We start from the raw sequence: 16557 nt of genomic DNA on the forward strand, positions 1-16557 counted from the left end.
ATATATATATATATATGTGTGTGTGTGTGTGTGTGTGTGTGTGTGTGTATATACATATATATATATATATATATATATATATATATATATATATATATATATATATATATTACACACACATATACATACATACAACAATTCAGAAAACCTGCACACTGCTGAAAAAAAAAAACAACTTAAGACTTCAGTACAATGAAATTGTTGAAAAGAACATGGGTCAGGTGAGGTGGAAAGGAGCACGGCAGTAAACAGAGTAAGACCGCAAGTGTACCTCCATCGGCATCTCTTCCATGCCTGGATTTGTACAAGTTCAAATACTTAAAATATGCACCACGTATTCTATATATACTCTATATAATATTTATATTATCTGCAGTGATATAACCAACATATTGCTTTAAGTGTCATATACAATGACGGTGTAAATGACAGAGCTCACTCACTATTCTATCACTGCTGTGGTGTTAAAACATGCATGAGTGTGTATGTATTACAAATATACATTCTCCACTAAACTTCACAAAGAAATGACAACACAAAAGCGATTAAGACATTTAAAATAATGTGCTCGCCATGTAGCCTCTATTCCATCTCTGCACTCAACATCTCCTCCTTTCAAATCTATTTCTTTTGAAGATACATAAACATGTATACCAAGACAGTGAGCACCCTCGTCTGAACCATCAGGACAGTCGTGTACACCATTGCAGAGTTTTGCCATGTGAATACAGACATCTGAGCTCAAACAGCTGTGTTCATTTGGCTGACACTTCGATACCTTGATGTGAAAACCTAGGGTTGGAGAGAGGGAAAAGTGAGAAATACTGAAAAAAAACTACCACAAGATATACTGGCTACAAAACAGTTCAATAAATGGAAAAATATACTGCATATGTAGAGAAAAAACTTTAAGGAGTTTACTGCCTCACAAAATAGCAGACAGCAAAACATTTTTAGTTCTGAATACCACAGCAATATGTTTTTCATCCAAAGGCACAATATAAGTATTGTTTCTTTGACACCCTTCCAAACACACATACAGAGGCTAATCTTGCATGCCATTTCTCGAGACATAAGCCATCTGCTGATCTCATCTCTTTCTGTTTTCAAGCAGTTAGTCTGAAAAGCAGGCAACAGCTTTATAACCAACCTCAGCTGTACACAATGCAGCTGGTAAAGCTGTAGAATCTAGTGACCAGCAACAGTTCCATTTGCTATGAAGGAACAACATACCTGACAGCAGTAAACAGCATATCGAAACAACTGTTCAACATCACAGTTTTGGCAGACTAACTCTTAATCTGGCAGGAAATGTATAGCAGCTTCTGGGAATAATATTTTCACTATGCTTTACACACTTTCCAATTTTTTTTTCCTTAACCACGGAACACATTACGCACTTCTTGCATGCAATAACGTTTCAACACAAAGCACACCAAAAAGAAATTTCATTGCGTCGCAGTTTTCATCCGATTTCACTTCTGATTTTGTAATATTAAACAATTCTTATGCTTCACTCTTTCCCCACATATCGCCTCTAACTTGGCAAAATCCATAGACCAACTAGCCTTCTTAAGCATACAATGTCTGTTTACTATTCATCTAAGCTGCTGAACAGTGTGGTATTTCATCATATTCTACAGCATAATGAAAAGGCAGCAAGTGATTCCTGTAGGTGGACTAAGGGTGTCCCTTCTCGGACATCTGTAGTCAAAGCATAATAATTTTCTTGGCATTTTGCTTTTTGAGATTTGTGATCCTAAATGAATCAAAGAGAGTGCAAGTTTGAAGTCCTCACACAAGTTTTCATTCATCAGATTCTAACCAGCATTACTCAGCATCATATCCAAGGGTGACAGTGCAATATCAGTAAGCCATGTTCTTATCGAAGGCCTTATTCTACGTGATTTAGGAGAAAGAACAAATGACAAGCAGGTCTGAGAACACATACCAAAGACATGTCACAGCTGATGGACTGCTTCTCCAAGTCCTCAGGTATCTTCAGATCAACAGACACTGTGGAAAATGTTTGAGGACTATAAGGAAACAACAGGAGTAATCAACCTGACATGGTGCTGGAGAAATACAGGAAATTACAAGGCCAGTTAGCCTAACAGCAGTGGCAGGAAAGGTCACATAAAATCTTGAGTGATACACCGGTTTCTTTCCTACAGGACAACCATCTACAGCACAACCACCGCCAGATACAGCTGTCAGTCAAGCCTGATAAAATTTTCCAGTTAAGTTACAGCAGTAGCTCACAGTGAAATACCAAGAGACAGAGTCTATCTGGACTCCTGGACTTCAGCACAGCCTCCGACACAGCACTGGATAAGAGTTATTACAAAAAAAAAAACATCAGGGTATGGGGGTGTGACTGACACTTAGGAAAGTACAATTGTGTACACTTACCATAAATGTAGATGTTCGAGTGTATTCACTGTTGCAGTCATTACATTTGGGTAATCTGCTGGCAGGTTGCCCTCAAGTTGGCCTGAATTCCAAAGTCTTGGGTCCTGCGTCGGTTGCGGTCTCTTCTTCCATGACATCAGGGGTATTAAACAGGCAGCCGACGCCATTTTCTTTAGTTTTTCTTGCCCCAGATGTCAGGTGCTCCCCAAATGGGGAGCAAAAATATATATAAATTATATATACATGCAACAACATAAATTTTACCTTCATCTAAAAGCAAATACACCACAAAGGCTGTAGAACATAGTGAAGGAAGGAGACAACAGAATAAAAAGTGGGATGGCGGGTGGGTAACCTAGACTGCAACAGTGAATACCCTTGAACATCTACATTTATGGTAAGTGTACACAACTGTACTATGTTCTTCGTGTTTCACTGTTGCAGTCATTACATTTGGGTAGAATCCCAAAGCTATGGATGGGAGCCTGGAGCTAAACAGCATTAGGAGCGGCTATAAGGCCCTGCAGAACTGCAGTGGCAAAGCCTGCCCTAGACTTAGAAGAGAGAGGCAAATGATAATGCTTTGTAAAAGTATGAACAGAACTCCAAGTAGCAGCTTCTAGAATGTCTTTGGTTGGTACCCCCTTTGAGAAAAACTGCTGATGTAGCTGCAGCCCTGGTGGAGTGAGACCTAATGCCCTTGGGCACTGGTTTACCATGATGTAAGTAGCAGAAACGAATGCAGTGGCTTATCCACTTTGAAATAGTCTGCTTTGAAATAGCCTTTCCCTCTGATCCTGCAGCAAATGCCACCAGTAGCTGCTCAGTTTTTCTTAGAGCTTTAGTCTTGCTCAAGTAGAATCTTAGTTGTCTGTGTACGTCCAAGGAATGCAGAATCCACTCCCCCTTGTTCTGCGGATTTGGATAAAAAGTTGGCAGATGAATAGTTTGGTTAAGAGCCACACTGGAAACCACCTTAGGCATAAAGGAAGGATTGGTCCTGAGGGACACCCTGTCTGGGTAAAATATGATAAAAGGCTCCACAGCCATAAGGGCCTGTACCTCTGAAACCCTTCTTGCTGAAGTAATTGCCAGGAGCAAAGCTGTTTTCCATGATAAAAACTTTATATCTGCAGTAGTAGCTGGTTCAAATGGAGGCAGGGTGAGCTTTTCCAACACAAAATCGAGGTCCCATGCAGGAATTGGCGATCGTCTGGGAGGTCTTAAATTTTTGGCCCCTCTAAGATACTGTTTTAGCAAAGGGTGAATTAAGATCGGTGGCTCTGTGTTGTAATGAGCAGAGGTGGCAGATGCATGGATTTTTAGTGATGAAAAAGACAGGCCTTTCTCAAGCATCTCAGTCAAGTATTGTAAAAATCTGAGGAATATTTGGCTCTGCTGTGTCAGTTCCTTGTGCTTGCCTCCAAGCACAGAATCTCTTCCATTTATCAGCATAAATTTTCTAGTACTAGGCCTCCTGGCTTCCAAAAATGCATCCATCACAGATTTACTGAGAGGTGGTGTTTGAATAACTACGTGATCAGCCATGCTGCCAGGTTCAGTGTTTGGAGTTGACTGTGCAGGATCTGATTATTTTGCTGAGACAGTCTTCTTCTTCTTCTTCTTTCGGCTTTTCCCGGTTAGGGGTCGCCACAGCGGAATTCCGGTCCGCTAATGATTGGCAGTAGATTTTTACAGTGCCGAGGTGCCAGCTAAATGCCCAACCTTCAATGAAGGCACGCCCATTTTACGCATGTCTTTCGAACGCTGAGACAGTAAGTGAGGTATTTGAGGCAAGTACCAAGCTGGCAATTGAGACATATTCCTTAGGATTGGATACCAGTGTTGGTGGGGCTAGTCCGGAGCAACTAGTATAATTTTTTGTTTTTCTTGTCTGACCTTTAGTAGGACCTTAGGAAGAAGAGGCAGAGGAGGAAAGACGTAAATTGACAGGTTTTTCCGACTGAAGGATAGGGCATCCACTTTCCATGCTTGTCTGTGACAAGTCCTTGTGCAGAATTTGTCCAGTTGATAATTCTGAGGAGAGGCAAAAAGGTCTATGTCCGGGCTCCCCCATTTCTTTGTTATCATGCTGAAGACTTGTGGATCCAGTTTCCACTCGTGAGGGTCCATAAGGTTTCTGCTTAAGTCGTCTGCTAGAGTATTTTGCTTTCCTGGCAGGAACTGAGCTTGAAGATGTACTTGGTAAGTCAAGGCTGTGTTCCACAATACCATGGCTAGTCTGCAAAGGGCGTAGGAGTGTGTGCCCCCTGCTTGTTTATGTACCATATAACCGTGGTGTTGTTGGTCTTTATCAGTAGCTGTCCTGGATTAAGTAAGTCCTTGAAGGCTGTCAGGGCATTCTGAACTGCTAACATCTCTTTTTGGTTGATATGCAGATGCATTTGTTTTGGGGTCCATATGCCCTGAATGCATCTTCCCACCAGGTGGGCCCCCCATGCATAGTCCGATGAGTCTGTAGTTAAGGTTTGGCTGGCAGGGGGTAGAGTGAAGGACTGTCCCATGTTTTAATGACATGCCTCTGCCCACCAAAGAAACTCCTGTTGTAGGCAGGGGATGAGAGGAATCATTGTCTCCAGACTGTGACAATGTTGACTCCATAAACATTTTAGGTACCACTGTACTTTCCTCATATACAGTCTTGCATATGGAATCAGTAGAGTGCAGGATGCCATTAACCCCAATGCCTGCAGAATTTGTCTTGCAGATAACTGGGTTTTTGTTGCCATCTGTTTGAAGTAAACAGTCAGTTGCCTTTGTTTGTCTGGCGTGAGGAAAGCTATCTGGGCAGTTGTATTCAAGCTTGCACCCAGGAATGTTATCTTTTGAGAGGGTACCAGTTGTGATTTCTTTTTGTTTACTGTGTACCCCAGGCATCTTAGAAGCCTTTTCACAAACGCCAGATGCTGATGAATAATGTCCTTGTTCTCTGCTTGAATGAGAGAGTTGTCCAAGTAAGGTTAGATTTGTATACCTCTGTCTGCAAAATGCAATTACTGGTACCAGGCACTTTGTAAAGACCCTGGGGGCAGTAGATAAGCCAAAGGGCAGTGCAGAGAATTGGTAATGCATAAAGCCAGCCTTGAAACGGAGGTATCTTCTGCACGATTCCCTTATTGGGATATTCAGGTATGCCTCTTTTAAATCTAAAGTCACTAGCCAAGCATTCTTGCCCAGCATGGGCAGAAGCTGCTGCAAAGTTAGCATTTTGAATTTTGGAATGTCCAGGAATGTGTTCAAAATTGATAAATCCAGTATTGGGCGCCAGGCCTTGTCTTTTCTGGGTACCAAGAACAGTCTTGAGTAAAACTGTTGTCCTTTTTCCTGTTCTGGCACTGGCTGAATAGCCCCCATAATCCATGAGGGACGTAACTTGTTTCTGTACCTCTACCCATTGATTTTTTGGCAGTTCTGGCCAACCGTTTGGAATTGGCAGAATGTGGAAGTGGAATCTGTATCCCTGGGATACTATGTTTAATACCTACTTGTCCTGGGTTATTAACTGCCAATTTTGAGCATAGTGCTAATTTTCCCACTAAGGGTGCTGCCAAAATATAAGTGCTTGGTGATGGCAGAGGGAACTCATTGAGACTGTTTACTGTAGGGTTGCGCTTTATTTCCTCCAGATTTGGAGGTAGAGGCACCCCATTGCTTTGACCTGTAAGAATCCTGGAACTGGTATCTAGAACCTTTAGGGCACCTGGATTTGCCCCGTTGAGCTCTGCCGGACACAGGAAAGGAACAATTCTTTGTAGGCCAGTGTCTACGGAATCTTGGTGGCTGCATTTGTAAGAAGTCTTTTACAGTTTGCATAGACTTAGCTTTGTCTTCCATTTTCTTTAAAACCTCTTCTGCCTTAACACCAAACAGAGTATCATGCTGTAAAGGTGCATCCAGCAATTTAGCTTTAACATGATCAGGCAAATTTTGCTCTTTTAGCCAGGCATGCCTTCTAATCACAGATCCAGTAACTACGGTCCTGCAGGAGGCCTCTAAGGAATCAAAACCACATTGCAAAGTATGTTTTCCAACTTGTTCTGCTGCATGCAATAATTCCTGCAATTCTTTATTTTCTGCACATTCAGAAATCAACATCATTTTCTATTTCAGTAATCCCATAACATGCTGTTGATACTTCAGCATATGAAACTGGCAGTTTAAGGCCCTAATTGCCAAGGTTGCAGATGTATAAACCTTCTTTCCCCATCTATCCAGTGCCCTGGAATCTCTATCAGAGGGGGTAGGATTTTTTGCTGTTAAGGCCTTTGCACCTTTTGGACCCCGTGAAATAGTTTCAGGGTCAGCAGCAGGGTTTTTAAATAAAAATTTGCGTGAGTCAGGAACCCTGTAATATCTGTCCGGCTTGCTAGGAGCCAGAGATAAGGAGTCTGGAGTCAAGCTTGACTCCGAAAACACATCATCCACAATGTCTAAAACAGGAGGTATGGCTAAAGGCCTATGCTGAGGGAGAAGAAGGAAATCCCTAAGCCTCTTTTTTAGACTCTGAGAAATCTTGACTCTCTCAGTGAAAGTGCTCCCTCAAAGTATGCAAGGTTTCTCCAAAGGAATAATCTTCAGGAGGAGATGCAGATGGGATAGATTCCTCTGCATCAGAATCCTCATAGGATGGTATAGAAAATTCCTGATCAGTAGAGGAATCAGAAGAAACAGAAACCTGATCTGAAGATTCATAATCAGTGTCTTGCCTAGGCCTCTTATCAGGAAGGGGTTGGGAACTCCTGATCAAGGTAATTCGGTCTTCAGCCATTTTGATCTGCTTTTTGGGCATAGAGGCCTGAGCATGTGGCTCATGCGTCATTTTTTTTAGCTTTAGAAGATGCTTTTGTCTTTGATTTTGAAGCCGGCGGTTTTATGCAGAAATGCTGAGGCCTAAAGACACCCTCAGAAGCCGGTGCCTGCTCAGCGGCTCCGGACCCATCCGAAGGAGACCGCGGGTACAATACTTTGAGAATTTCGCAGCGTGCCGGAATCCACATGGGTATCGGTAGAGGCCTCCGACTCAAAAGTAGCGGGTATCAGGAGCTGCGAAAGTGCCTCACTGAGTACCGGTGAACTGGCGACTAGCTTAGGAGAAGCTTTGTCGTCGGTTTTGGACCTCAACTGTCCGTCTCTGTCCTTTTCTTTGCATTTTTTGTGAACTCTGGTAGTCGGATTGCTATCCGACGACATTTCAGGATAGTTAAATCTGTTTCCAAAATATTTTGAGGCAAAGATATACCAATGCTTAATAGTGCGTTGGTTAAATCTAGCACAAAACTGACAGCTAGACAGCTAGGCATGTTATGATCAGGGCCTGGGCAAGGAATACAGTACAAATGGAAATCCTTATGAGGTATTTGCTTCACACAAGTAATGTAATTATTAACTTTTACTGACATCGGTATGCAGCAAGAAAAAGCTTCCCCAATGGGGTACTTAGCTGTAGTGAAGACTTCGGTTCGGAAATTTGAAAATTTCAGGAGTCGGCCGACCGGCACTTGCGAACTGCTTCTGCTTCGGGCACCGCACAGCAAAAAAGACTAAAGAAAATGGCGTTGGCTGCCTGTTTTATACCCCTGACGACCTGATGTCATGGAAGAAGAGACAGCAACAGACGCAGGACCCAAGACTTTGGAATTCAGGCCGACTGAGGGCAACCTGCCAGCAGATTACCCAAATGTAATGACTGCAACAGTGAAACATGAAGAACATCTGGCCTGCATTATGGTTTGAAGATGCAACAAGGGCAGTGGTTCATTACACTGCTAAAAAAACTGAAAATGACTAGAAATTATGTCTGTGGTCAGTTCTGGGTCCATTAACTTCAGTATTCACTACTTCAGATATAGCAGAGATGGTGCAAAGCTGCTTCAATGACTTAAGTGGGTGGCACATAGTGGAGCAGTAGAAGGTATTAAAAAGTCTTAAGAAAGGGCTAAAAACTGTGCAGGAAAATGGCATTTAAGGTCGAGTGCAGACAAACGCAAAGTGCTGCAGCGTGTAAGGTCAAGTGCAAACACAAAGTGCTACAACATTTAAGGTAGAGTGCAGACAAATGCGAAGTGCTGCAACATTTTAAGGTCGAGTGCAGACAAACGCGTAGTACTACAGTATTTAAGGTCGAGTGCAGACAAACGTGAAGTGGTGCAGCACTTGAGCCACAGCTACCTTGGCGTGAAATACCAGATGAGGACGTAAACATGATGGCATTGGGAAAAGATACAAAATTAACAAACTTACTGTAAAATTACATGTCCAGGAATAAGGTCCTCCACTTCAACAGCAGGACTATATGGTCAGCTGTAACCGGACTGAGAGATTCCAGAAACAAATGGGAATTGATCTTGCTACCTCCCTATGTGAACTGTAAGGCCTACAATTACTAGTCCTCCAACAACAAAGAAAGGAAAAAATTACCTCCAACTAACAAAGAACTAAAACAAACCTCTACCTCTCACTGTGATCCATTAAAACTTTATTGTAAGGGAGCTTCAACTCCAATCCCCACTAATGTGCACCTTTCACACGCCCTGACACTAACACTCCTAGACACAGCAACGTCAAACTAAGTATTTATATTCTCAATTTTCTCTTCTTCAGTCTTGTTGTTCTGAGACTAGTCCTCAATTACATCAGGCCCGATTTAGATCATTCCCTTATAATAACTAATTTACATAGAGTTCTTGAAGCCACAAAGGAGAGAGAGACATCAGGCCATTGGACGGTACCCAGAGGAATGATACCAGTAGTGTGTGTTAGAGAGAGGGGAAGGATTAAGAATATTCATTACAAGCAGCCAGTGTCTTCGCTTTAAAAAGTAAATGTGACATAGCATAGGGCACACACAATCATATCAGACAGTTGTAAAAACATCTCTGAACAGGCATGATGGAAGAAGGAGGCAGCAAAGATGCAAACTGCAAAAAGCCAACTGCTCAATGGATCAGTGAAAATACTTCTTCACACAGTGTTACTGGTTCAAAGAACTGACTCCAAGAACAGGTGGGAGGCATGCAAGAAGGTGAGGGATAACTGGAGAAAGATTGAGGGTGAACTTACAGGGCAAGGTGAAGGCAGAATATTAAATATACTTACATTTCAGAACAGATAGGCTTGCTATTTCTTTATGCAATCAAGCAACTCTAACATAACATTGACATAATCAAGATGTGCTGCTGCAGGGAACCTTAACCACAGGCAGCAAAACCGTACAGAAAGTAGGAGAGAAGGAAAAGGCAAAAAAAGGCAGCATGGCACATTTAACCCTGAAAATGATGCCCACCCTCAACAAAGCTCAGAAACATTCTATCCAGCTCCCAAATACTAGTGCGCTAACAGGCATTTACTGTAGCTATTGATGCTACCCAAAAGCCCTGCAAAAGCAGTGGCAACACAGCTTAAAAAATGACCACCTGACTCACCTAACTGATGTGAAAGTCAGAATCACTCAAATTCAAAATCATGCTAGATGGTTAAGATGGAAAAATCCTTTTCCCACATTACCCCTTTTTGTAAGGAATGTTATGTCCACCTTGGAATACAGACTATATCAGAAGCTACTTAAACATCACATCAACTAATCTGTCAGAGGGCAGTCCGATAAATCCCAGAATATGTACATTTTTTTTAAAGAAACCCATCTTTATTTACATCCTTTTCTTCAACACTCATTTACATACAATCAAGTCCTACAATACTGTTGGTAAACATCAACGAAGAACATAATACACGACTGATATACCATCGTCTTGGCATTTACAAAGTTATGTCCAACACTTTTCACTTCTAACATCCCAGTAACCTGCAAGATACCTCTTTTGTAAAAATGTATAGAGCACTTTCACAATTGAGCACAGTATTCACTTTTTTTTTTAATTCCTGTATGTTATACAAATTATTCTGCAATGACATAATATAATGCCATTTACTTTATAATCACGTATATTGTTTTTTAATGGCAAAAGCCCCCCCCCCCCCAATAATGCTGCAATGTGTGTGTGTGTGTGTGTGTGTGTGTGTGTGTGTGTGTGTGTGTGTGTGTGTGTGTTATTACTCTTGTCATTCAGAATTGCTTACTAGGATCATTCTTTTTGAAACATTCAATCCAGGCAGAGTCTGCAGATGGCAATTTTTGATCAATGCTCTACTACGGTAAACAAAAAATAAACAAAACTATTAAGCAGTCATCAAAAAATACAACTCCATTTAAGGCTTCCCAATCTGAACTCATCTCATCAAGCATACACAGTGCAATTAGATGAATTCTTACATTGTAATAATAAAATAAATCACATAACCAATGACTGCATTCCATGATTTTCCATTTAAACTTCCCCCACCTAGTACATATCAAATACAGCAGATTATTGTTATTTCCATTAAAACGCACTACTCCAATACAACTGGAAAAGGTCAGCATCAGTTTTTCCACCTTTATCATTTTAGTAACTTGCTACCTTTCTTATATATACCTCAGTGGTACTGATGCTCAGCATTACTACCTTTCCTTGCTTTTACTTGTTTACAGCCTTTTCCTACCCTAAACACTGACCAGCAGGCAACCTCACCGTATGGTATCATTGTCTCTTATTACCTCCATTAACTTCAGCCAGACATAACAACCAATTTATAGCATCTTGCTAGATGCAATTCATATCTACATGTCTTGTATGCACATTTTGTCTAATGAATTTAACTCTAATCAAAGCATGATTAGCATTTCCACTTAAACACTTGCTATCTAACACACAGGCATAGTGATGCCTTCTAATAATGCCAGGTGACCATTCTGATTCCAAGATTGTCTCCCTAACATTTATTTGCATCAGCATCATAATGACATTCCATGATTTATATAAAAAGAAGTTACGTTCTTACCATAATGTTCCATCTGTGTTGTTGATCTTCATTCATACTTGACTGATGGGTTCGGTTCCAACCTCTCGGAACGGACTCAGCCATTATACATAGCTTGCACCAGCCAAAAACTGTTGAGCTAAGGCTCTACCCACAATGCCTCGCTCCCCATTACCTCATTTAAAAGAAATACAGAAGCCCTCAATAAGGTAAAACCCTACAACATCCCAGGACTAGGTCCGGACATCCAGGAGTCTTTTGGAGGGGGCAGGACGTTGGGATGTCAAGAATGAATGAAGCTCAGCAACACAGATGGAACGTTATGGTAAGAGCACAACTTTTTATCTGATGTTGTCAATCTTCATTCATTCTTGACTGATGGGACAGATTCCCTAGCTACTTTGGATCCTGAGAGGCCCTAAGGAAGGATATTCCTGAGCACCATAGAGCCAAATGATGCTCTTCCCCTGGAGACCATGTCCAATCTGTAATGAGTGATACAGGTATGAGGAGTAGCCCAAGTTGCAGCTGCACATATTCTTCCATAGAAGCTCTGGAATGGAAGACAGCTGAAGTGGAAACAGATCTTGTAGAAACAGCAGACGACAATGTGAGTTTGTTTTGGTCGTCTATACAGGTAATACACTCTTAGCCATTTTGATAGCGTAGCCTTTGATACAGACTTTCCCAATCTGGGTCCTGAAAATGATAGAAATAGTTGATTTTCTAAAAGATTTTGTTCTACCCAAGTAAAAACATAACTGTCTGTGGACATCCAACAAGTGTAGAAAACACTTTCCTTTGTTAGTAAATTTTCGGAAGAAAAAGTACAGTTTTGTACCTACCATAAATGTAGATGTTCGAAGATCCACATTGCTGCAGTCCTTACACTTGGGTAGTCCGCTGTCCTCGGTCGGCCCGAATATCAAAGTATAAGGCTGACGTCGGTCAAGGTGCATTTGACTGACATCAGGACGTCAGGGTACAAATGCGCATGACCGACGTCATATCCTCAGTCTTTTCCTGCCCCAGATGTCAGAAGACCCTAAAAATAAAGGTCAAAACCAAAAGACAGCAAACAAACAAACAACCATGCTAGCACTAAAAATATGTACAATATATACAATATACACCCTATTGACAACCCAACCCACACAACCGCCTCTAACTACAGAGGGGAAGGAGGGAGGTATTGACTGCAGCAATGTGGATCTTCGAACATCTACATTTATGGTAGGTACAAAACTGTACTATGTTCTTCATCTCACATTGCTGCAGTCCTTACACTTGGGTAGAATCCCAAAGCAGAGGTAAGGGAGGATGGCCAAACTATAAGGAAGCAGGAGCTGCCAGAATGCCCTGCAAAACAGCAGTGGCAAAACCAGCCCTGGATTTAGAGTAAAGTGGTAGGTGATAATGCCTAGAGAAAGTATGCACTGAACTCCAAGTAGCTGCCTCCAAAATATCCTTAGTTGCCACCCCCTCAAAAAGCTGTCAAGTGGCAGTAGCCCTAGTGGAATGAGGCCTAATCCCAGCTGGAATCTCCTTGCCATGATGGGAATAACAGAAAGCAATGCAAAACCCAATCCACTTAGAAATAGTTTGTTTTGACACAGGCTTGCCCTGAGAACTCAAAGCAAAAGAAACAAATAACTGCTGAGACTGCCTGAACCCTTTAGTTCTGTCCAAATAATATCGCAACTGCCTGTGTACATCTAAAGTGTGCAAAATCTTTTCCCCTTTATTTTGGGGATTTGCATAAAAAGTAGGCAAATGAATAGTTTGGTTTAAAGCCACACTAGAAACCACTTTAGGCATAAAGGAAGGATTAGTACGAAGATACCCTATCCTTATGGAAAATTAAGAAAGGCTCAACGCCATAAGGGCCTGCAACTCAGAAACCCTTCTTGCAGAGGTAATAGCCAACAAAAAGCAGTCTTCCATGATAAAACTTTAATTCAGTAGTGGCTGCAGGCTCAAAAGGTTGTAGAGTGAGTTTCTCCAACACAAAATTGAGATCCCAAGCAGGAGTAGGAGCTCTACGTGGGGGTCTTATATTCTTTGCCCTCTAAGAAATTGCTTGAACAAAGGATGAGAAAACAATGGTGGGTCACAATCATAGTGAGCAAATTGCTGCAGCATGAACCTTAATAGAAGAGAAGGACAAACCTTTGTCCAGTAACTCAGTAAGATATTGAAGAGCCACACTTAAATTAGGCTCAGAAACATCAAAATCTTTGCTGCACTCCAAAATAAAAATCTCTTCCATTTATCTGCGTACACTTTCCTTGTACTAGGCCTTCTAGCTTCCAAAATAACATTCAAAACTTGCTGTGGAAGTGAAGGCCCACTATGGTTCAAAACAGAATATGCCAGGCTGTTAGGTGCAGAGAGTGAAGCTTGACATTGAGCAAATGACTGTCCTCCTGAGACAACAGGTGTGGAATCGAAGGCAAAGGCCATGGAGGCTTCCGTACCAGGCTTCTCAATAATGGGTACCAATGCTGTCGAGGCCAATCTGGAGCTATCAAAATCATCCTTGGCTTGTCTTGTCTGGCCTTCAGTAGTACCTTTGGGAGGAGAGGCAGAGGCGGAAAGGCATACACATGAAGATTGCTCCAATTGAAAGAAAGAGCATCCACTTTCCAAGCTGTGGGATGAAACCTTTTGTGCAAAACTTTGGCAGCTGGTGGTTTAGTGGAGAAGCGAACAGATCTATGTCTGGAGTTCCCCATGACACTGTCAATTTCTGAAATACAAGAGGATCCAATTTCCACTGTGGGGATCCACAATTTGTCTGCTCAACACATCTGCTAAGGAGTTCTGTGCTCGGCAGAAACCTTGCCTGAAGATTTAGCTGTAAACTGAGAGCAGTCTCCCACAAAATCATTGCTTGCCTGCATAGAGGATAAGAATGTGTTCCGCCTTGCTTGTTGATGTACCACATGACAGTTGTGTTGTCTGTTAGAATCAACACCTGCCCTGGAAGAAGTAAATCCTTGAAAGCTATTAATGCAAACTGGACTGCTAACATCTCTTTCAAGTTGATATGTAGATGTTGTAGTCTGGCAGGCCACTTGTCTTGTATCCACTTTCCATTCAGATGAGCTCCCCAAGCTTTGTCTGAGGCATCTGTCGTTAGAATGTGACTCGCCTCTGGCCGGGTCACAGAGAGTCCCTTGTTTAGGTGACATTCCTGAGCCCACCACAACAATTCCTTTTGAATGCAAGGTATTATTTGAATGACAGTGTCCAAATCCTGGCAGTGCTGTGTCCATACATTTTTGAGATACCATTGTAGCTTCCTCATATGCAGTTTGGCATTGGGAAGCACCAGAATACAAGATGCCATGAACCCCAAGGCTTGAAGGACTGTCCTTGCAGTCAGCCTGGACTGATGAGACAACTGATGAAAGTAAAGGAAAGATTCTTTTGTTTGTCCGGGGTCAAAAGGCCATCTGGGATGCTGTATTCAGTCTCACACCCAGAAAGCACATGTCCTGAGAGGGTACTAGACTGGACTTTATTTCGCTCACAGAATACCCCAGGCATCTTAGCACTGCTATCACATAATCCAAATGATGAAGAAGCTCGTCCCTTCCTTGAGCCAGAATCAGGCAATCGTCCAAATAAGGATAGATCTGTATTCCTTTTAACCTGAGGAAAGCTATCACTGGAGCCAGAACTTTCGTGAACACTCTGGGCAGTAGATAAGCCAAAGGGCAATGCAGAGAACTGATAATGAGAAGTCCCAGCTCGAAACGCAGATACTTCCTGCAACTCAGTCTGATAGGAACATGAAGATAAGCCTCCTTGAGATCCAAAGTTACCATCCAATGATCTTTGCCCAGCAGAGGTAAAAGCTGCTGTAACGTCAACATTTTGAACTTGGGAATGTCCAGATAAGTGTTGAGGATAGATAAGTCCAAAATTGGTCTCCACGTGTTCCCTTTCTTTGGTACTAGGAACAGGCGAGAATAAAATCCTAGGCCCACTTCTGGCATAGGGACCGGCTGAATGGCCCCTATTTGGAGTAACAGAGAAATTTGCTTGTGAGCCTCTATTCTTTGTTGAGGAGGAACGTCTGGCATGCCTTTGAAAGGAGGCAAGGTATGGAAATAAAACCTGTAACCGTGGTGTATGATATCCAATACCCATCTGTCTTGGGTAATTAAACTCCAATTTTCTTTGAAAAGTGCCAACCTTCCTCCCAAAGGTGCTGCCAGACGAGAAGGCTCTGGCAGCTGAAAAGGTAGGTCATTGGGTCTGTTTACGAAAGGACTGACCCCTGCCCTCACCTGAAGACTGTGCAGGAGAAAGTACAGTTTTGTACCTACCACAAATGTACATGTCCGAACTGGATAGCATCTGCAGTCATAACAACTGGGTTGTCCTGTCGTCAGGCAGCCCTTCAGTCGGCCGGATTCCAAAGTCCGGGTCCGGCTTCGGCTGATGTCGCACTTCACCCGACGTCATCTCTGTTGGTCTTCGGGTATAAAGGCATCAGCCGACGCCATTTTCCTCAGTGTTTCTTGCCCCAGATGCCAATTGCCCTCTTGGAAGGCTAAAATTTGGATGAAAGCCAATGTTTCCAAAAAGGTAGAAGACAAACACAAAAAATAAGTATGTATGTACATATATACAAACAAATACACCATAAGAGACTCCCCCCCCCACCAGCTAGCTATTAGGAGGGTAAACACCCTAGGAGTACCACAGAGGGGAAGGAGGGGTAATCCTGACTGCAGATGCTATCCAGTTCGGACATCTACATTTATGGTAGGTACAAAACTGTACTATGTCCTTCATGGATGCATCTGCAGTCATAACAACTGGGTAGAATACCATAGCCAACTAGGGAGGAGGAAAAACTAGATTATGGTGTGGTTAGGATCCCTTGCAGTACAGCAGTGGCAAACCCTGCTCGGGATCTAGAATAGAGAGGTAAATTATAATGCTTGGCAAATGTATGCACGGAGGTCCAAGTAGCCGCCTCAATAATGTCTTTGGTTGCCACTCCTCGTAAGAAGGCTGTGGTAGTGGCTGTTGCCCTTGTAGAATGAGGCCTTATGTTCTGTGGAATTGGTTTTCCATGGAAGGAGTAACAGAATAGTATGCAATTTCCTATCCATTTGGAGATTGTCTGTTTGGAAATAGCTTTTCCTTCTCTTCCTGTTGCATAGGCTACAAAAGCTGGTCAGTTTTTCTGCTACTTTTTGTTCTGTCCAGGTAGTAGCGTAGCTGTCTATGTACATCCAAGGTGTGTAG

At 42.3% G+C, this 16557-nt stretch overlaps 1 protein-coding gene across 1 annotated transcript in view; it reads right to left on the reverse strand.

Annotated features, from left to right (window-relative positions):
• LRP1 (LDL receptor related protein 1) overlaps positions 1–16557 on the reverse strand; it is a 2772300-nt gene that overhangs the window by 2487603 nt on the left and 268140 nt on the right. The window contains exon 3 of the mRNA XM_044083629.1: positions 655–792. Within this exon, the coding sequence (XP_043939564.1) occupies positions 655–792 (138 nt within the window). The remainder of the gene's footprint in view (positions 1–654; positions 793–16557) is intronic.

This window comes from Protopterus annectens, chromosome 9.part0 (assembly GCF_019279795.1).
Source record: "Protopterus annectens isolate FY-2018-M chromosome 9.part0, PAN1.0, whole genome shotgun sequence".
NCBI classification, from domain to species: Eukaryota; Metazoa; Chordata; order Ceratodontiformes; family Protopteridae; genus Protopterus; species Protopterus annectens.